This window comes from Jaculus jaculus, chromosome 14 (genome assembly GCF_020740685.1).
Source record: "Jaculus jaculus isolate mJacJac1 chromosome 14, mJacJac1.mat.Y.cur, whole genome shotgun sequence".
NCBI lineage: Eukaryota > Metazoa > Chordata > Mammalia > Rodentia > Dipodidae > Jaculus > Jaculus jaculus.
The window spans coordinates 65470611-65495516 of record NC_059115.1 but is presented as its reverse complement, the minus strand read 5'-3'; the positions used below and the strand labels follow the sequence as shown (position 1 = coordinate 65495516).

Genomic DNA, 24906 nt, shown 5'->3' with positions numbered 1-24906 from the left:
GCTAAGCCATTTCTCCAGCCCAAAGCTAGCTGTTTTGAAGGAGAACCTGTGACACCGTCCGTGACCCAGTTAGTGACTACATTTGGAGTTTTAAGCAACAGGGAAGTGGTTTATGCGGAAACAGGGTTTGAAAGGAAGAAGGTGCCAAGTTGTAATAGTTGTTTGTATCACCTGGTCCTCACCAGGAGCTATATTTGGCTCTTGAGATTTTACACTTCAGTAAATGAGTAGTCAGCCCAGTGCAGTGTGTTGCCTCTGATGGTCTCAACAGTCTCAGGTGAGGCTCCTACTGGAAAGAGGTGAATAGAATGACTTTCCCTTGGCTTCAGAACCCCAAGACATACACTAGACTCTGACTCAGTATAAAGGAACCACTTAATTCTATTGGCCTCATTCTAAATTTTGTTTGGGAGTGATAATGGTTTTAGCATTACTTGGACATGTTGAGATTTTTTTTTTTTTCCCAAGCAGAGAGAGAAGAGAGACAGAATGGGCATGCCAGGTTCTCTAGCCACTGCAAACGAACTCCAGATGCAAGTGCCCCTTATGCATCTGGTTTACATGGGTCCTGGGGAATCAAACCTGGGTCCTTTGGCTTTGCAGATAAATGCCTTAACTGCTAAGCCATCTCTCCAGCCCACATGTTAAGATCTTTATGTCAGCAACATGAGTGATCATTTGTATGACTTAGAGCATGCTCTCTTTTGTTCTTTTCTCTGTCTTACCACTTATGGATTTTGTTTTTCTCCTTATTAAAACTGTTTCTTTCATTTTTCGCTTTGGCCTACCTTTTGCTACCTCTTCCTTCAGTCAGAGGTTTTGGCTAGTGGCTCACCACCTGAAAGATTGAGCCAATTCTTATTTGTGTGTGTGCTGTGCATTTTGTATTAAGATCTCTCTGGCCTGGCAGAAGAGAAGACTTCCCCAAGCATGGTGAATAATCCAGGTGGATGCAGTGACTCCCAGACTAGCCCAGAGATGAAGCCCCATTCCTACCTAGATGCCATCAGGAGTGGCCTGGATGATCTGGAGGCCAGCAGCTCCTATGGCAATGAGCAGCAGCTGTGCCCCTATGCCGCTGCTGGGGAGTGCCGGTTTGGGGATGCCTGTGTCTATCTGCATGGAGAGGTGTGTGAAATCTGCAGGCTGCAAGTCCTCCACCCCTTCGACTCAGAACAAAGGAAAGCTCATGAGAAGGTAATTTTAGAAACGTTGGCATGAACTCACTTTAAGAAATCTGAAATGTGCCATGTGACAGGATTATTGGTATTTGTGTAGTCAGTTTTTCATAATTTAGAGCAAAAAGAGGCATTAGAAATGCAAAGATGGTGCTTACCTGCGAAGCCTAAAGACCCATGTTCAACTCTCCATGCCCCACATAACCCAGACACACAGGTAACACAAGCATGCAAGATGGCATATGCGCATAAGGTGACACACACATTTGGAGTTTATTTGCAGTGGCTGGAGGCCCTAGCATGCCAATTCTCTTTCTCTGTCTCTCTCTAACATAAAAAACAAAAAGGGCCAGTCTGTTGGGCTTGCCTCAGAAATAAAGAAAGAAATGAAAAGTTCAGAGAACAGGGATAACAGGAGCATTGTGTATACACACAGGAATACCTGTGTGCCTTCTTCCCTCACCTCATGCACACATATAATCAAAGCATCCTCCCTCCCTAGATTTACATGTCACTGTGGCTAGGAAGTAGGTAGGCAACATTTTAGGAACTTTTAAAAGCCTTTATCATAGACTCTTAGGAGTCAAGTTTTGAGGAGCCTTTTAGATTAGGAGTGTCCCTGGTGTCTGGATGCTCTACTTCACCTGAGACTGTGTGCTTAGCCCAGGAAACATGAAGATGGATTAAAGATGTGGGGAGAAGCCCAGGGTTACAGTGTTAAAAACCAGGTTACCTCAGGTTGAGAACTTGGTACTCATGAAGCACCAAATGGTGGTGGCCACATGCAGTAGAGAAGGTATCTGTCCCCAGGAGAGCTGCTGGTACGTTTGCTTACACACAATGCAGCCACCGTGGGTCCATGGGTCAGGAGGCTGTGGAACACTAGGTTTGGAGGTCCTACCTGAGCACAAAGACTGCGAATGCTGAGGCAGGGCCTGAGTTTCCATGATCCTTGGAGTCACTAAAATGCCAGCACAGAGGAACTCATACCTTAATGAGGGAATGGATGCCTGGCCTCTTTGTGCTGCTGGCCTCAGCTCAGGGTCATGGTTATTCAGTATTTCCACTGCTGCCCAGGGTAGGGGTAGTATCCAGAAGAGCTAGGTGGCCTGGGTTTCAGTGTTTATGAGCTCTGACCTCATTGCAGTCCTTTCAGCCATTCTAGGTCTCTGTAGTTCTGCTCTTAGAAGTGACCATAGTGTGGTGGCACATTCCTTTAATCCCAGCACTTGGGAGGCTGAGGTAGGAGGATCACTGTGAGTTCAAGGCCATCCTGAGACTGCATAATGAATTCCAGGGTCAGCCTGGGCTAAAGGGAGTCCCTACATCTGGAGAGAGGGGGAGGGAAAAACCAAGTGACCATGGCCTACTGGAGAGCACAGAGCAGGAACAGGATGGCTTGAAATCTGCCTTGTGATCAGAGTCCTGAATCCCTGGGCTGTAGGTACTGCTCACGGTAGCCACTGTGGTTGTGGAGCTGCAGTGATTGCCTTGGCTCTCTGCACTTGGCATGCCCCTGTCCTAGAACATAAGGTTTCTCATCCTTTCTGCTGCAGATGTGTATGTTGACATTTGAACACGAGATGGAAAAGGCCTTTGCCTTCCAGGCAAGTCAGGATAAAGTGTGTAGCATCTGCATGGAAGTAATCCTTGAAAAGGCATCTGCTTCTGAGAGGAGGTTTGGAATTCTCTCCAACTGCAACCACACCTACTGCCTGTCCTGCATCCGCCAGTGGAGATGTGCCAAGCAGTTTGAAAACCCGATCATCAAGTGAGTATAGCTAAAGTTTCACTCTCAGAGCTGGGGATAGTGCAGGATTTAGGCCTTTCTTCAATCTACTTTGAAGCTTTTCCTTGGCCTCAGAGGTGTTTTAGTATAGAATAACTGAGGAGTCTGGGACCCAAACTGTGTAAATTTGGGCAAATCACTTACCCTTCCTGAGTCCAAATGACTTTTCTTAGGTGTCAGTTCCTCCTAAGCCCTCAGGGTGATGAGGGGCTCAGCAAAGATGAAGAGTGTGAAGGTGTTAGTTGTTATTGGCTCAGTTCTATTTTGTGAACCTGAATGTGGATAGTGCTAATAGTACCTCACATCTGCCCTTAGACCAGTTGCCTAGTAACTTTGGCATTCATTTTTTCACCTTATAAAGGAGTTACGGGCTGGGTGTGGTGACACACACCTTTAATCCCAGCACTCAGGAGGCAGAGGTAGGAGGATTGCTGTGAGTTTGAGGGTAGCCTGAGACTAATTCCAGGCCAGCCTGGGCTAGAGCAAGCCCCTACCTTGAAGAAAAAAGAAAAGAAAGGGTTAGTGGGGGCTGGAAAAATGGCTCTGTGGTTAAAGATGCTTGTATGTAAAGCTTGACTGCCTGGGTTTGATTCCCCAGTAGTACTTTCATACAGCCATATGCACCAAAGTGGTCCTGGAATTTCCAGCGGCAGAAGACCCAGGTGTGCCCATACTCACTCTTTATTCGCCTGTTTCTCTCTGTGTCTCTCTCAAGTAAGTAAGTAAATCAAAGGAGTTAGAGGCCAGGCATGGTGGCTTATGCCTATAACCGGTCCTCTGGAAGCAGGAAGAATGTCATAGCTTACATGGTGAGTTCTATACCAGCCAGGACTATATAGTGAGAACTAGTCTCAAAAAAAAAAAAAAAATTTAAAAATAGAACAAAAAATGTTATTCTGAAAAAGGTATTTTAAAGCCCGGCTTGCTGGCGCATGCCTTTAATCCCAGCACTTGGGAGACAGAGGTAGGAGGATCACGGTGAGTTTAAGGCCACCCTGAGATTACATTGTGAATTTCAGGTCAGCCTGGGCTAGAGTGAAGCCCTACCTAAAAAAAACAAAAACCAAAAAAAAGTCATTTAAGGATTACATGTAATAATGCATGTGAACATTTCCCATACTGCCTAGAACCTGGAGTGTGTTTCATACAACCAACACAGAACACAGGGTTCTTGCATGTTGCAGCAGGACATGTGGAATAGGCACTGCAGTGCATGTTTTGTACTGATTGTAGCACTTCATATCCATTAACTCCTGGAACTCTTTCAGGGCTCCCATGGTCACTCTCATTTTGCAGAGAAGGAAACTGAGGGATGTGAGATCAGGTAGCTAGCATGGTGTCATAAAGTTTTGTAGTTAAGCAACAGCTTTATTGAGAGAGACGAGCATAATTTGGTGGTGTCATTTTTCAGAGTTAAACAGCTGTCACTCAGTCTAATTTTAGAACATTTCAGCATTCCCAAAAGATACCTCCACTTGTAATCACTGCCCATTCCTGTTGCCTTCATCACAGGCAGCCACCAGTCTTGTTTCTTTCTCTAAAATTTGCTTATTCTGGACATTTCACATAGAATCATGCGATACATGGCCTTTTGTCAGTGTTTTGTATCCCTTAGCAAATGTTTTCAAGACCATCCCTGCTGCAGCCTGTGTCAGCACTTTATTCCTTTCATGAGTGGACACAATGCCAGTGAGTGGACAGAGCACAGTTTGTTCATCACTAATGAGCATTTAGGTTGTTTCTGCCTAGCTGTTATGGGTGGTAATGCTATAAATACTCATGTACAGTCGTCGTGTGGATGCATTTTCATTTTTCTTGGGTATGTTCCCACAGGTGGGATCGCTGGGTCACAGGCTAGTTCTTCACCCTAAATGAAGTAACAACATATTTTTTTTTTTTTCCCCAAAGTGGTGATACCATTTCCTGTTCCTACTAATAGATTATAATGATTCTAATCTCTTTTTCTTTAAAGAGAAAAATACATTTTATTTATTTCTGGGTGGGGAGGGAGAGAAGTGGTCCCAGCCAGTGCAAATGAACTCCAGATGCATGCCTTAACCACTGAGCCATCTCTCCAGCCCACTTTCTTTTTGTGTTCTTTCTTTCTTTAGCATGTGAGTGTGTGTGTGCACATGCACGTGGAGGCCAGAGGTCAACATCAATGTGTCTTTCTCAATTACTCTCCACCTTGTTTTTTTGTTTTTATATGATGTGTGTAAGGGTGCATGTGCACTATCGTGGGGGGGGGGGGTCTGAGGACAGCATCGTTCCTCTACTTCCATCCTGCCTGAGACAGGGTCTCCCTTCACTCGCTCCCTCCCCCAACACCCCCCCCCCTCCCGGTGAGCCAGTCTAACTGGCCATGGGTTTCTAGATTTTCCTGGCTTTGCCTCCCATTGACCCAGGTATGTTTGTATTACAGATGCATATGCCACTATGTCTGCCTTTACGCGGTTGCTGGGGAATCAAACTCAAGCTGACAAACTTGCGGGGGGGAAAAAGCCTTTAAACAGCTAGACCATTTTCCTAGCCCTCCCACCTATATTTTTGAGCTAGGTTCTCTCACTTAACTGGAACCCACTGATTTGGTTAGACTAGCTGGCTGTGGGGAATCTACTTGTCTCTACCTCTCCAGTGCCAGGATTGTAGGCATGTGCCTTCCATACCCTGTTTTTACTGGGTGCTGGGGAGCCAAGTTCAGGCCCTCATGCTTGCATGGCAAGCACTTTATTTGCTGAGCCCTCTCCCCAGCCCAGATTCCAATTTCTTTACTTTTTTTGGCTTTTTGAGGTAGGGTCTCACTCTAGCCCATGCTGACCTAGAATTCATTATGTAGTCTTAGGGTGGCCTTGAACTCACAGCAATCCTACCACCTCTGCCTCCCGATAGCTGGGGTTAAAGGCGTGTGCCACCATGCCCAGCTTCTTTACATTTTTTTCCTAACACCTTTCATTTCTGATTCAAGTAATCCTAGTGAGTAAAGTGATATCTTACTTGATTTGCATTCCCCTGATAGCTAATGATAATGAGCATTATTTTGTGCTCTCATTGGCTATGTGGAATTAAATATTAGAATCCTATGCTCATTTTTAAATTGAGCTGTTTTAATGTTGAGACAAACTTTTTTTATTCTTATTTTCAAGCAGAGATAGAGATAGAAAAGAAATAGACAGATAGAATGGGCACACTAGGGCCTCCAGCCACTGTAAACAAACTCCAGATGCATGCTCCTATTTGTGCATCTGGCTTTACGTGGATACTGGGGGATTGAACCTGAGTCATTAGGCATTGCAGACAAGTGCCTTAGCCACTGAGCAATCTCTCCAGCCCAGTATGAACCTATTTTTAAATCTTCTGGAGGAACATGTTATAAGGAGTCCTACCTTTCCTTTGGCTCTTAGATGATGATTACATCTCTGAGGATTTCAGGTGAAAGAAATGGTCATGTGTTTGAGCAAGGGGTTTTTGGGTGGAGTGTGCACAAAATTCATAATGTATTTTCTTCCATTTAACCTGATTCGTATTCCAGGTCTTGTCCAGAATGCCGTGTGATATCTGAGTTTGTAATTCCAAGCGTATATTGGGTAGAAGATCAGAATAAGAAGAATGAGTTGATTGAAGCTTTCAAACAGGGTATGGGGTAAGTGCCTTGAGTTCACATAGGATCCTGGTGCATGCTTGGGTATGGTTTTAGAATCTATCCTCATCCTCAGGCCTCGCAAGAATATAGTCCATAGGCCTCTCAGCCTCTGTCTTCTGTCAGATACTTGGCTGGGCTCTTGGCTATAGAGGTGAGCAAGGTGAAACAGAAGAGTTTCTAAGCTGAGCAAAAGACACTAGAGTTCCTAAGTGCAAAGGTTGACTTGGCATCTGTGATTTTTGTTCCTTTAATAAGTACCTATTGAGGATCTGCCATTTACTAACCTTACACAGTGCAGGGGAGACCGCACAAAGAAAGCAAACAAGATGGGCATGGTGGCGCACGCCTTTAATCCCAGCATTCGGGAGGTAGAGGTAAGAGGATTGTCATGAGTTCCAGGCCACCCTGAGACTACATAGTGAATTCCAGGTCAGCCTGAACTAGAGTGAAACCCTACCTCGAAAAACCAGGAAAAAAAAAAAAGCTAGCTAGGCGTGGTGGTGCACACCTTTAATCCCAGCACTCGGGAGGCAGAGGTAGGAGGATCACTGAGTTCAAGTCCACCCTAAGGCTCCATAGTGAATTCCAGGTCAGCCGGGGCTAGAGACCCTACCTCGAAAAACCAAAAAAAAAAAAAAAAAAAAGCTAACAAAAATCTCAGCCTGGAGTCCCGAGCAAGGTGCCACTGGCAGCGACAAATGCCAGTGGTGGTTGTTGATCAGACCAAATGTTGTGTGGTAACTATGGTGGACTCATGCTGGACTTCTCTTGAAGGGACAAGCTTCTACATGAAGAATCTCTCTTTTTGTGCAGCTGCTGTTTTTTTGTTTTTTTGTGGGTTTTTTTTTTGGGGGGGGGGGTTTCTGAGGTAAGGTCTCACTCTAGCTCAGGCTGACCTGGAATTCACTATGTAGTCTCAGGTTGGCCTCAAACTCACAGCAATCCTCCTACCGCCGCCTCCTGGGTGCTGAAATTAAAGGTGTGTGCCACCATGTCCAGCTTTGTGCAGTTTTTAATGTCTCAGATTCTTGGAAAACTTTTGTTTTGTTGTTGTTGATGTTTTCAAGGTGGGGTCTCACTTTAGCCCAGGCTGACTTGGCGTACTCTGTGTAGACCCAGGCTGGCACAAACTCCAGTAATCCTCCTACCTCGGTGCTGGGATTAAAGATGTGTGCCACCATGTTTTTTTTTAATTAAAAAAATTTTTTTTATTAACAACTTCCATTATTATAAACAATATCCCATGGTAGTGCCCTCCCTCCCCCCACTTTCTTCCCCTTTGAAACTTCATTCTCCCATCATATCTCCCTCCCCCTCTCAATCAGTCTTTTATTTTGATGTCATCATCTTTTCTTCCTATTATGATGGCCTTGTGTAGGTAGTGTCAGGCACTGTGAGGTCATGGATATCCAGGCCATTTTGTGGCTGGAGGAGCATGTTGTAAGGAGTCCTATCCTTCCTTTGGTTCTTACATTCTTTCCACCACCTCTTCCTTGGACTCTGAGTCTTGGAAGTCGTGATAAAGATACACAGTACTGAGCACCCCTCCGTCACTTCTTCCCAGCACCATGATGTCTTCTAAGTCATCCCAAGGTCACTGCCATCTGAAAAGAGAAGATTCTCTAACAAAAGTGAGAGTAGCATTAATATATGGGTATGAACATTAAAAGAAGTGCTTATTGGGCAGTTTGATGGTGTGCCAGTATTTTTTAGGAAGCAAAATTTTGTAATTTGTTGAACTTCAGCTATACTTAAGGAGATTTACACATATATGAATCAAATATTTTTCAATTTTTTTATTTTTAAATTTTGTGTATACATATTCTGTATGTTTTATAACTTAAAATGCATCATTTGCCAAGTTATTTTTCCCACAAAGCTGATGCAAGTTACCAGAAAAAAAAAAGGAAAGAAAACAACCCTTTGATTCTGTAGGTTATTGAAAATAAGTAAGCAGATGGTTTTAGTGGATTGACAATATTGTTGGATTGTTGGGAGAAGCAGTTTACAAGATAACTTGAATTTGCTAAATCTATGCTTTTTTGAAAATTTCATCGTGGGGATATGAAACTGTTTTCTGTGCCTTCCTTCAAGATTTCCACATGAAAGTACTTTAGGGCACTGGATTTTAAGATATTTTTGCAACCTCAGTGCATCTAGGCTTCTAAAATATTTCATGGAGCTGGAGAGATGACTTAGTGGTTAAGCCACTTGCCTGTGAAGCCTATGGACCCAGGTTCAATTCCCCAGTACTCATGTAAGGCAGATGCACAAGGTGCCCTATGTAGCTGGATGGAGTTCGTATGCAGTGGCTAAGAGGCCCTAGTACACCCATTCTTTTTGCCTCTTTCTCTATCTCTTAATTTTATTTTATTTTTTTTTTTGTTTTTTAATCTCAGGGTGGCCTCGAACTCTCAGCAACCCTCCTACCTCTGCCTCACAAGTGCTGGGATTAAAAGGCATGTACCACCACACCCGGCTAAATTTTTTATTTTTAATATTTGCAAAAGAGAGAAAGGGAATGGGCATGCCAGGTCATCTTGCCACTGCAAACAACTCCAGATGCATGCACCACTTTGTGCATCCAACTTTATGTGGGCACTGGGGAAGTGAACCCAGGTCATTAGGCTTTGCAGGCAAATAAATGCCTTAACTGCTGAGCCATCTCTCCAGCCTCTCTCTCTTTTTTAAAGTACTGTATTTATTTATTTATTGGTGAAGCAGGCAGTTAGAGAAAGAGAGTACCAGGGCCTCCAGCTACTGCAAAGTAACTTCCAGATACATGCGCCACCTTGTGCATCTGGCTTTACATGGGTACTAGGGAATCAAACCTTGGTCCCTTGGACTCACTGGCAAGCGCCTTAACCACTAAGTCATCTCTCCAGCCCTATAACAGGTTTTCTGATGACAAATTTCTCCATTACTGGCACAGGCCAGAACAGAGGAAGCACTTGGGTCTGCCTGGGGTTTAATGTTAAGGAGGCCATATGGATACCCTGAGCTCCTCTGTGGTCCTGTGAGGGCTGGAAACTGGTGGGGGTGGTGGAAGAGGTTAAGGAGGAAATGGCAGCAGGCAGCAGAGGGTGCAACCCCAGAGGTGGGAGATGGTGGGCAGTGGGTGGTCAGGTGGGTGTAAGAGGCATTTTGCGAATACAAGTAGCTTACTTGGATATAAGAGCTGAGAACTGAGTGTGAGGAAGGTTGAAATGGAGCTTCTGGCTTTGTTGAGCAGATAAAGCTGAAAGGAGAAAAAGAACAGGCCTAGAAAGGGCAGATTTTTGTTGAATGTTCTGAGGCAGGATTTTGCTTTGTAGTCATGGCTGGCCTCATGGTGAATTTCCTGCCTCTGCCTCCAAAGTGCTAGGATTATAGGTTATGTACCACCATACCCAGTAAGGAGGCAGCTTTGGAGCTGGTTAAGTTTACCAAACATGATACTCCGGGACACCTGAGAGTTCCCTGATTAGTCCTTAGAACACAACACACACACTTGCGAAGAGCCCAGAAGAGCACATGAAGACTTAAGAATCCTGCTTGAGAAGGTGGAATAAAGGAAAGGCCATAGCCTGTACTTTTGGTAGCTTCCAAGATCTGCTTTCCCAGGGTCACTGACAGAATTTCTAACTTGGAGGAAGGGGAACTCACTTGCTTTGGAGACCTTAGCAGTGCAAGTAGCCCATCTTCAGATATTGACAAGCAGAGGGGTGGGCAGGCCTTGCCCAGCTCTCTGTGGCTGTGGCTGGGAGGGCTTACTGAACAGAGCACTGGATTCCACGCAGTGCACTCCAGCCACTTTAGGTTCTATGAGACCACTAGCTTGTAAATCAGAATCCCAGCTGTTACTTCTCCCATCCTCAGTTTCTCCATTATAAAAGGAGGTTGATGGCTCTGGAATCATAGGCAGGGCTAGAGGAATACAAGACCTACTGCACTCATTTTCTCTCCAGTGTATAGACTCTTCCTTTTTTCTGCTTTTCAGAAAAAAAGCTTGTAAATACTTTGAACAAGGCAGGGGGACCTGTCCGTTTGGAAACAAATGCCTTTACCGCCATGCTTACCCTGATGGGCGGCTGGCAGAGCCAGAGAAACCCCGGAAGCAGCTCAGCTCTGAAGGCACTGTGAGGGTAAGGTTTGACTGGCTCTGGTTGGGGATACTTGGTTATGGGCCCTTCTGGGTACTGTCCCTAGCTGTCCCTAGCTGCTTCTAAGAGCTTTGGCAGCAGAGCAGCTGGGCCAGAAAAGCACAGCAAGAACCATCCCCACAGCCTTCTGTTGCCTTTGCTGCTGACCTAGGCATGTTTGGCTGTTTTTGCAGTTCTTTAATTCAGTGAGGCTCTGGGATTTCATTGAGAACCGGGAGACTCGACAAGTCCCCAGCACTGAAGATGTCGACGTGGCAGAGCTTGGGGACCTCTTCATGCACCTTTCTGGAGTGGAGTCACCGGAACCCTAGAACCCATGGTAGTGTCTGCATTTGGGCGCTCTAGCCCCATGTATGCCAAGCCAGGGTGGACGAGCATCTGTCCGTGACCCACAGCAGCGTGGTACTTGGATGTGAGGGCGGTGGTACTTTGTCTCTTCCACCCTGCTGTTACAGCCATGGCAAGAGTGCAGGGTATAAAATAACCTGCTAGTACATGGAATCACTGCTTTTATAGTTGATCTCTTAGTTGTACCTTCAGCTCCACGGTGAGGACCAACTAAGTGGTCCAGCAGCTTTGAGTGATTGCTTTTAAAAGAAACCTGGCTCCTGTGGTTTGTGACTTTTTCTCATCAGCAACAGTAAACCTGCAGCTGCTCATAAAGCAGTAAATCCATTTTCCTCCCTTACGGAGTCTAATGTTCCTAATGTAGTGTTGTCAACATTGGTTTATGCCATACCCTGTAAGAACACATGTGGGCAAGTAAGCATTGACTCTTTAAGGCTCATCTGTAAGAATGGTTGGGCATGAGTTCCCTCCAGTGTCTCAGGTCAGCAGCTTGTCTTGCTGTATGTTCAGCACAGTTAAAGGGCAGGTCTTTGTTCAGCTTGGAAGGCTGACTCTTGCAGTACCAAGGAAGTACTGAGTGGGGAAATGCTTAAGAGCTACTAGCCCAGAGCCCTCTCCAAGCAGGGGCCTCCAAGGAATCTGTCCCAACCCTCTCCTGTGGGCTTTTTATCTCCAAGAGCTCAGGACACTTGCTGGTCATACTCACGCCATCTGTTCTTACCTGTAAAGTCTGGCTTTGCTCTGCTACTTTGTAAAAACACTCATTGCACCTAAGACAGTGTCTGGTTCTACCTGGGGGGAACTGAGGAAAGTGTATAGTCTTGCAAGGCAGAGCAAGCTGCCTCTAAACCTCAACTTATTTTTATAAAAAGCTGTAGATTACCAGATATTTTATAAAAATGCAACACTTTCCAGTGTGGGTAGTTTTTATGTAACTCCCTTCAGTTAGGACACACAGGTGCAGATCACAAGCAATCCATGCCCAGACCCTTCAATTCTGTTCCAGAAGGAAGCAAGTAGAGAATGCATGCTGTGGTCCTGGTATGCCTTTCAAAGGACTCAATAGCCATTGAACCTAAATTTAATTTATTTTATTAAAATAACATAATTGAGGAACCATCAGATAACTGTATCTTGTCAGACGCAATAAAAACAAAATTAAAACCCAAAATCATTAAGAAAACCTGTATTTCTGGCTTTCTTACAGACACAAGGATGTGACTAAAGACAGGGCTGGCCCTGTGGCCCGCCCCATAGGGGCAGCTCCTGGAAGACAAATTCAGCATTTTTTTGGGGGGGTACTCCAGGAGGGTGAAGCGCCTCACTTGGAAAACCTTCCCACACTGGACACTTCAGAGGCAGTGTCCCCAAAGTCAAGTTCCATAGTACCAAAGCAGGCTCCTCCAGGTGACCGGGATCTCGGCAGTCCTGGGCTGTTTGGTGCATTGTGTGCAAAACTGGCGCAGCACCACCATCTCTGAGGAGCAGTCCCTCCTGCAATCGGTATGCCTCAAAGAAGCTCACTTCCATGGGTCCCTATATCAGGGCTGGACGGCCAGCTACCTTTACTTCCCTCCAAGGCCTTTTTCTTGCCCTAAAAATACTCAGCTGAGGCCCAACTTATAAGCATCTGGAGTAGGCTAGGCTCTGGAGCAGACCAGGCTAGCATTAGTGGATGGCTTCTTTCTCCAGGACCAGGAGGGGTAGAAAAGAAGGCAACATGAAGTTAAGGCCCCGTGAGTAGTCTAGAAGGTCCTTAGCAGCAGCTTCTCTGAAAACATGCATTCTAACCCCAAAGGGAACAGAAAAGTGGTGCCTGCTGACGCTTTCCTCTGCCAGTGGTCTGAGCACAGGAATCACATCAGCTAGAAGACCGGCAGCCTAGGGGATGTGGTCAGTGTGCAAGCATTGATGTCTTCAGTGTGTGCTGCCCGATGCAGAGATGGCTCAGAGGCGCTCCGGTTGATTTTCGGCAGAGAATGTTGGAGAAGCTCAATGGAAGACAGTATCTGAAATAGGCCCCATGGTAACTCATTAGTTAGGGCTTGGCATCTCTTCAGCCATAACTTTCAACAAGGGGTCCAAACACACAGGCTGTTGTTTGCCCTCCCAAGTTCTTGACATAAAACTAGCCGGCCTTAATTTCTCATGTAATCCAGTTTGAATCTGTTGGCTCCATCTTACCTGGGGAAAGAGAGGTCTTTCTTCTTTCACTTTCTTCACACAGTCAGCCACCAACCTCTTCATTGCTTTCGGGCAGTTTTTGTACAGCCTGCTAAGATCTGGGGAGGCATACCCACGACCTACCATGAAGATGATCTTGGGAAGAAAACAGTGGAGCCAATGAACAGGTGAAAAATACAAAGCAAAGACTAGCCCTGTGCTGCTTCAGTGGACCCCATGCAAGTTACCTGATCACGGTTATTGATGTGGGAGTAGGGAAGCTCCCCTGTCATTAGCTCATATAGCACAATGCCATAGGAGTAGACATCCGACTGGAAGCTGAATGGATTATCATCTTGCATTCGGATCACCTCTGGGGCCTACAGAGACAAAATACATTTGTTTCCCTGGTGATGGGCCCCACAAACATCCAGGGTCCAGGTTGCTTCACTAGTTAGGAGAGTCTAGCCCTTATTCCTAGGTAGCTTTCCCCCAAAGAACTCAACCCTCAGATATGACCTAAGGAAGCTCCAGGGTTCTGGGTCTCTGCCCTTGCTCAACAGCCTCTTCCATGAGATCCTTGGACCTTGTACACTAGAGGTCATAAGGACTTAAGAGATGCACAAAAATGCTATAGGTTTGCAAACCTCTCTGGGAATGCTTACACCCTGTCTAAGAAGTGGGGACTCAAGTTTCTCACCATCCACAGTACAGAGCCAGTGGGCTGTTCAACCTGCTGAGAACCACTCCAGCGGGACTTCACTGTTGCCAAACCAAAATCTCCAATTTTCACCGTTAAGCCTTCGTGGAGAAATATGTCTCAATGCTTGTTAAGAACTGTGGTTTCAAAGGAATGGTCCAATACATCTGGAAAAACTGCTGCAAGTGACTTTTTACAGTGATCTCTACACCTCTCTCCAGCCCAGCCTCCTCTGTGCTTAATTAGCTAGGTTTCTTAGGCTTGTAAGAGTTCTAAAATTACCCTTCTTCCAGGAGGCAGGGATTGCTTCGTGTGGCCAGACAAAAACAGCCTACAGCTCCCTCTGCTATTTTTCACATCTAGGTGCAACATGGCTGAAACACCTATGTTCTAATGATTAACTGCTACGTATGTGCTCAAAAGCAAATCCCTTACTGCTAACAGGTCTACTTGGTAACTTCAAATTCAGCTTGTATCTGGATAACAGAGTTTCAGTCTGACCTGCTGCTCCCCGGAAATTCACACCTCAAATCTGCTATCTGGTATGTTTGGCTGACCACAAACACCCACCATGGTGTGGGTGTTCTGGACATCAGACAAGTGCCTACTTGTTGGGCTGTAATGCCATCACACTTTCAGAGGAATGGGCCAAATGTCATGCCTTATCACATGAAAAATGCCTTTACTCATTTCATAAAATCAAAGTCTTAAAAGAAGAGTTTTTTCCCTGTTATACATTCAGGAACAATATTTAGTAATTTTAGAAATGCCTAAAAAATCTTGAGTCACTTGGGTGGTGGTTGCTTTCTCACCTGTACATGCACCCACACTGTCCATAAACTGCAGCTGAACGTGGAAGCTCAATCCCCCACCTTCCCCCAAACCAATTAAGTTTAGCAAACTATAGAAAAGCAAGCTTATTGGAACACCTTCCAGATCACTGTTGGTGAATATAGTCACCACAGTACAGGTGAGGCAGACACGGCTGAGGTCATGCCAATCCTTGTGGGGCCTTTGATTTGTTTTCTCAAAGAAACAACCCCTTGTCTTTTGCCTCTTCTAAAAAGCACCAAGAACCACTTGTGATGAAAAAGGTACTCTTTGGCTCCCTCCCTAAACCGAGAATTCAAGCACCAAAGGATACTGTTGGATTTCATGTCCCTGTGGATGATATTCTTTGCATGCAAATAGCTGTGAAGGGAAAACACATCTATTAAAAACTATTCCAAACTACAACTAAAAAGTAAAGTCACTCATACAGGCTTGTCTGTGATAAGGTGTTACAAACAGGCACTGTCCCTGTCCCCAGACTACTACAGAGAGGCTACAGCACAAATGGGCTGATACTTTAAACATCAATTTTACTCAGAAGTAAATTTGATAATAACCACTGGCTAGTGAAGAATGTGGCCTGTTCACATGCTGTTTAGATTTACTGTGTAAGCATGAAGCCAAGTAAAAGAAGCTAGGCACAAAAGACCAATCTTCAATTTTATGTCAATACTCTGTTTATATGAAATATACAAGGTCAGAGATGGGAGGAAGACTATTAGGACCTGGGGATGACTGTTAGTAAGTACAATCTTCTAGGGTGGTAAAAATGCCCTAAAACTCATCAGTAACAGTGGCAACTATTCTGAATATACTAAGAAAACCACTAAGCTTCTCTTATACTAAAGGGCTGGGTTTTTTTGAAAGTTGGCTTTTACTCTAGTCCAGGCTGGCCTCAAGCACACAGTAATCCTCCTACCTCAGACCTGAGTGCTGGAGTTAAAGGCATATACCACCACACCTGACAGAAAGGCTGGATTTTTATGGTGAGTTATATTCAGTATGTTTCCCTAAAATGTGACCAACTTACATTTCTTAAAATTAAGAATTCTATGTATAAATTCAACTTCAATAGGAATTAAGAAATTAAAAAACAGGAGATTAGGTGGCCAACAGACACTGGAGGATCTGAGGAATTCTTGCATTTTCACCATTAAAGGTGCTTGTGAGGCAAAGCTCACAAACCACTGAGGGCATGACCAGGGTGGAACCCTGGCACTGAGCACCACATCCATCCAGCACAGATTCAGGGTAGGATTTAGCAGAAGAGCCTGAGTATAGTCTTCCAAAGGACAACTCATGAAGTAAAAAGTAGCAAAGCCTTCAGTAAGAAAAGCACTGGTGGCCATGCACTGCTGTGCTGCCCAGGAGCACAGTTCTGTTCACTCTGTTCTTGGGCATCTGGATGAATGAAGATAATGTCTGGAGCCTGGACCTGAGTGGGAATGGGTAGCCTGGCTAATGAGGAATGCTCTAAGAGTGGCTCATTCCCTATAAATGACTATCCAGTTGTGCAAAGATCTCACCAACCACCACTCTGTGCACTAAGGCAGCTTTCCCTGATCCTGGTTCCCACACAGGGGCAACCTGGGGCTTGGGCCACAAAGGAGTCATCAGACCATCTACTCACTCCATTCCCTGAGCTGTCTGCCGGGCAATGTCAATTAACTGGAACATCTGGAATTTGGTCTCCTGGACATGTAAGTGTTTGTAGAGACTGCTGCCCTCACACCACTGGGTCACAATCGCCAAGTTGTCCTTCGTCATGTACCCCATGAACAGCAGGATGTTTACATGTCGTGTTTTGCTGAGGGAAGAAAAAGCAGAGAGAACACTTAAGAATGTCTACTCAGCTTTCCCAGGGACAACCCGTGCCCCTAACATGGAGTGGGGATGGTAAAGCAAAATCAAGACCCCCCAGCTGTCATCAGCAGGGCTTGTAGGCAAACCAAGAAGCCACCCATGCTGGCCCTGTTTACAACAAGGTCCCTCATCTGTGGACCCCCCCTCCCCCACTATTCAACTTATTCCTATGAGTCTGAATAAATGGCTACTCAGTGACTAGGCAGGTGAGGGTTTTGAAACCGAGAGTACAGCACGTTGGCCATGAAAAGGTTCTTGGAAACACAGGTAAAAATTGAACCTATTTCTCCCTACCACCAACCAAATGCCAGAGACAAAGCCAGTCTATTGAATGCTATGTGCCTTTAAGAGGGGTACACATAAAAAGCCTCTTCTAGACACTTGACAACATGGGTATTAAAAGAAAGCCACCTTTCCCTCTGAGGGAACCCATTCCTCATACAACAGTGCATTACAGTATGTCTTAACTCCTCTGCAGCTCTCAATCATTGCCCCACCCCCACTGCTCCAGGGGCTAGACTCACCGCAGGACAGCAACCTCATTCCTGAAGGCCTGAAACTGCTCTGGGGTTGGGTCAACAACCTTTAGGATCTTTACTGCAACATCTCCTGCAAGTTAATTTGTAAACAGTGTGTTCAGTTAAATAGTCTTTATTTTTCAAATATCCTAGTTTTTTGCTGGAGAGATGGCTTAGCAGTTAAGCACTTGCCTGTGAAGCCTAAGGACCCCAGTTCGAGGCTCGATTCCCCAGGACCCATGTTACCCAGATGCACAAGGGGGCGGGCGCACGTGTCTGGAGTTCATTTGCAGTGGCTGGAAGCCCTGGTGTGCCCATTCTCTCTCTCTCAAATAAATAAATAAAAATGAGTAAAATACTTTTTTAAAAACTCCTAGTTTTCAGAACAAGGCACTGAACCTTGTTAAAGAATCTGCTCAAATGGAACAAATCTGTAGACTTTTTAACAATTGGCTATAAGGTTACTAAGTAGTTTTACTACTATTCTTAGCCATTCTAGGTCTAGTTAGGCCACAGGCCTTTGATAGGCTTCCTATCTATACCAACCTTGGGAGCTCCAGAGGTGAGATCCAAACTAATACTGAATGCTTATTATATTATCCTGGCACTATGTGTATGCTTGCCTCCTGTAAGCCTTTAACCACCTTCTGATGTAAATAAACACTTTATTATCCTCATTTTACATACACAAATCATAGATTAATCATATGTCCAAGGTCATATAATCAAAAATGCTGGAATCGGACAGGACGGAAAGCCTAAGTGGGTTTGAACTTCTGTTCTGCTTGCAATACTGACAACCAGCCATTAAGCAATAACTAAAGCAGCTTTTCCACAACGTCAAAATAGAGAAGTCAGTTCTGTTTTATACGGGCTACAGTTAGAAGTCACTTTCAGGGAGATGGATCAGTGGTTAAAAGTGCTTGCAAAGCCTGCCCATCCAAACTGAAATCCCAGCACCAGTGAAGCAATACAAGCCCTATCATGTTCATATGCAAAAAGATCACTTTCAAAACATGTTTTTACTACAGTTAAAACAGTAATTATAATAAAGTATTTGAAGCCCTGCAAAGATGTCTAATTTCCTATGAATTTATTAAAACAAAACCTTCCACATGGGATACTGTGGCAGGAGGCCAGCCTGTGGTACACAGTAAGACCATGTCTCAAAAGAAAAGGCAAACCAGCTAAGGTCAAAATAATTGCGGAGCACCTTGGAGGTGACTCAGTCTTTCCACATGACCTGTGCAGCCCTTGCAGCAGACTCTGTTGGCACACTTCTCAGTAGCATAAACTGGCAAAAGCATGGTTCTTGTGGCAAGTCCCAAACTGTCTCCCTATGAGCTGTTACTTATCTTACTTATAAGAGTAGTTGAGTCCCTGCTCAACAGCAGCCTTGAAACTGACTCTCATCCAGCGCCTGTGCATATGGTCAAGGGCACAGACTGCTTATAAAGGCACTGCTGACTGAGAGGAGATGTACAGTGCTTGGAAGTGCCTTCTGTGTACGAAAAGTGATTGTAGTAGGCCATGTGGGATATATGTTCCCAACCCTGAGCTCAGGTTCCACATAGTTGAGTATCAAGGCAGGATTCTTGAATGGCTGTGCAGACCAAATCAGGAACTGGGCTCAGAGACTGGTGATAGGTAAATGGGAGCTCATGGAAAGGTTTACTGCAGGTGGTAAGCAATAAGCTATCAAAAGGATTTCAGTAAACAGAGGGTTCAAGATAGAATGCATCAGAAACAAAGGATGGGCATTGACTGGGCACCTGTAGAATAGATGGGTAAAGAGCTGTCCAGCGTAGGGGCAGGCAGAGGGTGACAGTGACAGTGGGAAGTGAAAGGAGGGGACAAGTAACCTGAGTGGCAGGGCCAGGAAGACACATAGTGGCCCAAGCTCCTGGCTGGGGGCTGGAGAGATGGCTTAGCTATTAAGGCGATGGCCTACAAAGCCAAAGGACCCAGGTTTTATTTTCCAGTGTCCACAGAAGCCAGATGCACAAGGTGGCGCATGCATCTGGAGTTTGTTTGCAGTAGCTAGAAGACCCTGGTGAGCCTATTCTCTCTCTCTAATAAAGAAGAGGGTGGCAAGCCAGGGCCATGAGTAATAGAAGGGAGGCTAGAGATAATGTTAGACAGTACTTCAGGAGGAGCAGTTTCTGGGAACCTACTGCAGCCCTAAAAATAGTCTGCAATGGTACCACTCGTCTATAACCCAATGAGCAGACCAATAGTGTATTACTTTTAAGTTTTCAAGGGAAAAGGAATCATCCTACAGGTCATTTACCAATTTTCTGTTCTGTGCCTTTAAGGAATCAAACACTTCTCTGATGACTGTTTAGAAATGGCAAAAACTCATTCCAAGCTGAGCGTGGTGGTGTACACCTTTAATCCCAGCCTTCAGGAGGCAGAGGTAGGAGAACAACTACGAGTTCAAGGCCACCCTGAGACTACATAGTGAATTGCAGGTCAGCTTGGACTAGAAGTGAGACCCTACGGGTGAGGGGTGGGGGGGAAAGACACTCATTCCAAAAAGAAAGAGTTGCTGCTCCATTCTTCACCACTGAGAAGTTTAACACTCCATACATTTGTTACTTGTAACTTCTCTTAATCTTACAATTAGCATGGTATCTTAATATAACAGATGATCTTTGGAGAGTGTGTGGCATTTTCAATAAGATACTGCCTAAAGCCAGAGGCATGAGGAACCCAGTTAGAAATGTTAAGTACGCTGTCAAACTATTCAAGCTGTAGCTACAAAAGTTACCCTAGAATCTTCCAAGTGGTAGCTTTTCCATGAATATTACACAGCCCATATAATAATACCATTTGACAGGAATACCCACAACTGACCTTGGGATGAGCAGAGAAACTATTTCAGGATGTTTCTGGCTTCCCTATGCTCAATTGATCAGGGGTGAAATAACCACCCCACCCCCACCCCTGGACTTCAGTTTTCTCACAAGCAGAATCCGTAAGATTCTTTCCAGCTTAAGTTTCTAAGATACTTGCTCCCCCATAGCAGCAGTCAAAGCCTGTCCTGTGAGAAAAATTATGCTTATTTTAAAGAGAAGCACTTTTTTTTTTTTTTTAATTTGATAGCGACAGACACAGAGAGAAAGACAGATAGAGGGAGAGAGAGAGAATGGGCGCGCCAGGGCTTCCAGCCTCTGCAAACGAACTCCAGACGCGTGCGCCCCCTTGTGCATCTGGCTAACGTGGGACCTGGGGAACCGAGCCTTGAACTGGGGTCCTTAGGCTTCACAGGCGAGCGCTTAACCGCTAAGCCATCTCTCCAGCCCAAGAGAAGCACTTTTAACATTTGATTATAGGTTCAAATTTTGTTCATTAATCTAAGTATCTCAAGAACTTAATTACACAAACTAAAAAGCACTTAACTACAAAGAATGCAGACACATTTCAAATTCCATTCCCAGGTGTGACTGATTATCCATGGTAGAGCCTACAATGAGCCAAGGGCATGCACAAGTCCTTCAACCTTCTCAGTGCTGAAACCACCAGAGCCCTGCTAGAAGGAAGGTGCCAAGCTTACCGTGCCACTTGCCCTTATAAACAGTGCCAAAAGAGCCTGACCCAATCCGAGTGGAGAGCATCACTTCACTGGCTTCGATTTCCCAGTAATAGCTGGAATCTCTCTGTCCACGAGGCCTCTGAAGCAAGTGGGAGATCATTTATAAACTTCATGTAATGGCAATAGTCTATTAGCAAGAAGATCTATTCCCATGTTCTTTAAAGAAACATCATGACTTTAATTCCATTTTTCTTACTCTGCCTCCCCCTGTAACCCAAATTTTGACTTTTAGGAAATGACAGTTTTGTTGAAGCAAACTGCCAACTGTCTAATACAAGCATGCAAAATGGCACTGGCATTTATCATGTACTTAACTTCTAGTCCCATCCCAGAAAGTTACACATATTCTAACTTCCAAGTAGGTTTTTCTTAAGTTTTTCCTAAGGAGCAGGAGATACTATTGAATATACTCACAATTTTGTTCTTCTCCTGGGTCCCAGTTCCTGGCGCCCGCTCTCTTTGTGCTGGCACAGGGGTTTTGGGTTGTGACCAGCCTGTTGGACTCAGGTTATTAGGGCTGCTGGACAGGGCTGAAGGTGAGGCTTAATAGACAAGACAACAGAATCCACACGTAGATAAGCCAACAGAATATACACAGCATAAAGAGAAAAAACCCATTACTACTGTTTGCTAGATGACCAGAGAAAGGTACCTGATTCGCTGTGACTTCGAATTGCATCCTGAAACAGAAAAGGAAAGCTAGTCAAATTACATACCAGGAAAGATTTGTTCAGGGAAGGAAGAAAGGAGGGGACTTTATGGGAACAAGGTGGATTATTAAACCTCTAGAAATCTAATTCCACACATTAATCAGATTTCCTAATTAAATCCACTAACTGTCCAAGGCCAGTTTCTCTAAGATTGGCTTTTAATTAAGCATTAAGTGGAATAATACTAATTTTTCAAGGAAGCCACACGGTTTCTCTGACAAGTACAATGTACACAAGCTAGGTCTTTCAAGAAATTTACTATGAGCTCAGGTCTTTCAGAATACAGAATCTTGCTCTACAGATGGGGAGAGAGAAGGGAGAAAGAAAGAAAGGAATTAGAGAAAGAAAAAGATGGGATTTCAGTAGCAAGTTCATTTTGACTCCACTAGGGAAAATTGACCAAAACATTGGGCTTGACACAAATGTAAGCACTACAACTGAAACCTGAAGCCTGAAAATCATAGACCATGGCCCTATGATCTAAAACTTGTACTGTACATTTAAAAACTATATGAGTTCAAGGCCACCCTCAGACTGCATAGTGAATTCCAGATTAGCCTGGGTTAGAGTGAGACCCTACCTCAGGAGAAAAAACAAAAAATAACCTGCATGTAGCCAGGTAAAGAGACTTGTCACATAGCAGTCAGAGGTAGAAATGGAGCCAGGAACCATCACACACAGACCTGATTCAGTTCATTTCTCTCAAAATGCTGCCTCCTGCCTGAGGAGTATAGTCTAAAGTTAGCTACATTCTCTAATGTGACATAATTTATTAAAGCTATTTTGAAAGCAGTTCAAGTTATAGGGGCTTCCTTAAGATCTAAATCCTAACTTAAAAAATCTTCCCTTCAGAATTAAACTTGTAAGGAATAATAACATAAAACCACTTGGCTCCCTTTATTTTCAAAGGGGCCCCCAAAGGTGTCTGCTCTTCTGTTTGTGTAACCACAGTTTGAACAACATATTTATTCCACACAGCTATTAACAGAAAGTTCCCACTCTATGACTTTTATATGTTTCATTTGTTTTTGATGCAGGATATCAGTGTACAGCTCGCACTGGCCTTGAACTCACAATTCTGCCTCAGCCTCTAGAGTACTGTGATTACAGGTTGTGAGCCACCCAGCCTGGCATTCAATGACATCTTTACAAGAGCAAAGGACTCAAAGCAAGCCATTCCCACCAGTACCTACTCCCCAATAATGTTGGCTGCTCTACCCAAGTATCTTCAAAGTTTATCTTAGTAAAGCTTAGTTCTGATTCCCAAAGCTTGCCAGTCTTCACAGATCACCTGCAGAAGTGTGTAAGAATGCAATCCTCTTCTCTTACACACACACACACACACAAGGTTGATTATTTATGGCTACAAGGGAAAAGTGGAAAGCCTGGAGACCTGTTTTTTTTTTTTTTAAGTATGACATAATGACAGACACATGGGCTAAATAAACATTGGCCAAAAATAACCTGCAACAGGTCAGCAGCTATAGCTTCATTATCCAACTAATCTGTTCTTTGTTTTTAGTCAAAGCCCAGCATAATGTATTACAATTATACTTTTGTGTATACAGAATATTTTCTTAATGTTATTTTTTTTTCCCCTATGCCTCATATTTTAGGTAAGCAGTTCAGGGGCACAACAACTAAACTGATGGAAATGTTTGGTCTCTAATGTCTAAACAATATAGATGCTGTCAATCTACCATTAACCTTTTGTTGGAACTGATTTTTTAAAAATAATTTTGCTGGGTATAGTGACACACATCTTTAATCCCAGCACTAGGGAGGCAGAGGTTGGACAATCGCCATGAGTTCAAGGCCACCCTAAGATTACAGAGTGAATTCCAGGTCAGCCTTGGCTAGAGTGAGACCCTACCTTGAAAAACCAAAAAATAATTGCAAGTTCCAGGTTAGCCTAAGGTACAGGAGATTCTGTCTCCAAAGGGAAAAATATCACACATAGTATTTGTTTACTTATACAAATTATACTGACAATGAAAACAAGACTAATTAGAAATACAAACTTAACATCAATTGCTTCACTTTTGATAATCTATCACCTGATAGTCTGAGTAATCCTGTTAACTACAAGAAAGCAAAGGCATGAAGAAAAATACCTACTCTTCCCCTCAAACAAAATCGTCTGGACCACGCCCTGGGAGAAGCATTCAGGCTGTTATTCTAGTCCAAAGCAATGAGAAATAAAGAAGAATAAAGAACAAAGGAAGTATTTTAAGTGTATTCAGTTGTTATTAAAGATGAGCTAGAAAGCAAACCAAACAAACAGAACATACCAGAAAACCAAGAACAGAAAAAGCAGTTGAAAAACACTGGTTTGGGGCACATTCACATCTGATTAAGTAGATAAGATTTCTCCCTTTCATTTCTAAATAAAATCACTTAAAGTTTTTTAGAGCATTTGTAGTTCTCCATCATATTTTCTTTCCCACTCCAAGATGACAGGACTCTTCATCTAGCTACTAGAAATACTCTTTCAGTGAAATTCTATTTGGAATCTGAGATACCATGAGCAAACTCAATTGTTACCATTTCTTCAGGAAGCCTTAGTTCTCCACATGAATGGCATGCAAGTCTATAGATTTTATGGATGAAAAAGAAAATCTAAATCTGAGGGAGTGGAAAAAAACATTATGTTCTTTATCAGCTTTGAAACCCAAAACTCTGTCCCATACCAAGCAGCCTCCCCATATTAACTACTAGTACTTGTCACCACCCCCAAGGGGCCCTATTACCTCAATCATCCTGCTGTCCACAGGCAGGGTGGTGCTGACCATGTGAACATTAGGTGTGGATGTTGACCTCTGCCTCTGGGAGAGGGAGCCTTCAGAGGAAGGGCTGGAGGTGTTGAAAGTGAAGGCATGAGGTGTGGAGTATCTGTGCTGGGAGCTAGGCAAGGAGAAAGAAGGGTCCATGATAGGGATTTGGGCTTCTGCACTGGCCAAGTCTCTAAGCTACTCATGTCTTTAAAATACTTGGGCAAACTCAACCTATATAATCTTTGATAAAATGTTTCATTCTCTCAGTATTCACTACTTCTCTCTTCTGTCTACATGCTTTTGCATGCAAATTTTGGAAAAGGAAAATAAGTTATGTGCTTGTAATCCATATGAAGACAGTACAACATAAATTTTCTTTTTTTAATAAATCACCCCTACATAATACTTTAAATTTTTACAACATCTCTGAGAAATAACATTATCAGTGTTTGTCCAACACTATCACCTATTAAGCTACTTAGAACTTAATCCAATTTCATTTAAAGACTCAATTAGAGCCGGGCGTGGTGGCGCACGTCTTTAATCCCAGTACTCGGGAGGCAGAGGTAGGAGGATCGCCATGAGTTCGAGGCCACCCTGAGATTACATAGTGAATTCCAGGTCAGCCTGGGCCAGAGTGAGACCCTACCTCGAA

General features: G+C 44.1%; 2 protein-coding genes across 5 annotated transcripts in view; one reads left to right on the top strand and one right to left on the bottom strand.

The window, feature by feature from the left end:
- The window catches only part of Mkrn2 (makorin ring finger protein 2), a 28957-nt gene extending 15706 nt beyond the window's left edge, over positions 1-13251 (top strand). Inside the window, exons 4-8 of the mRNA XM_004651588.2 lie at positions 893-1197; positions 2735-2949; positions 6497-6607; positions 10587-10731; positions 10923-13251. Coding sequence (XP_004651645.2) covers positions 893-1197; positions 2735-2949; positions 6497-6607; positions 10587-10731; positions 10923-11060 — 914 coding nt within the window. The 3' untranslated portion in view covers positions 11061-13251. The remainder of the gene's footprint in view (positions 1-892; positions 1198-2734; positions 2950-6496; positions 6608-10586; positions 10732-10922) is intronic.
- Raf1 (Raf-1 proto-oncogene, serine/threonine kinase) overlaps positions 12268-24906 on the bottom strand; it is a 47829-nt gene continuing 35190 nt past the window's right edge. For 2 of the 4 annotated variants that reach the window (XM_045133650.1, XM_045133651.1), the window contains 12 exons: positions 24228-24381; positions 23596-23655; positions 21420-21447; positions 21182-21309; positions 20729-20846; positions 17179-17263; positions 16422-16598; positions 15105-15151; positions 13961-14079; positions 13509-13640; positions 13282-13416; positions 12268-13106 (listed from right to left, as the gene is read on the bottom strand). In XM_045133650.1, the coding sequence (XP_044989585.1) occupies positions 12963-13106; positions 13282-13416; positions 13509-13640; positions 13961-14079; positions 15105-15151; positions 16422-16598; positions 17179-17263; positions 20729-20846; positions 21182-21309; positions 21420-21447; positions 23596-23655; positions 24228-24381 (1327 nt within the window). In that variant the 3' untranslated portion in view covers positions 12268-12962. The remainder of the gene's footprint in view (positions 13107-13281; positions 13417-13508; positions 13641-13960; positions 14080-15104; positions 15152-16421; positions 16599-17178; positions 17264-20728; positions 20847-21181; positions 21310-21419; positions 21448-23595; positions 23656-24227; positions 24382-24906) is intronic. The other 2 variants (XM_004651586.2, XM_004651587.3) reach the window with 1 other exon arrangement.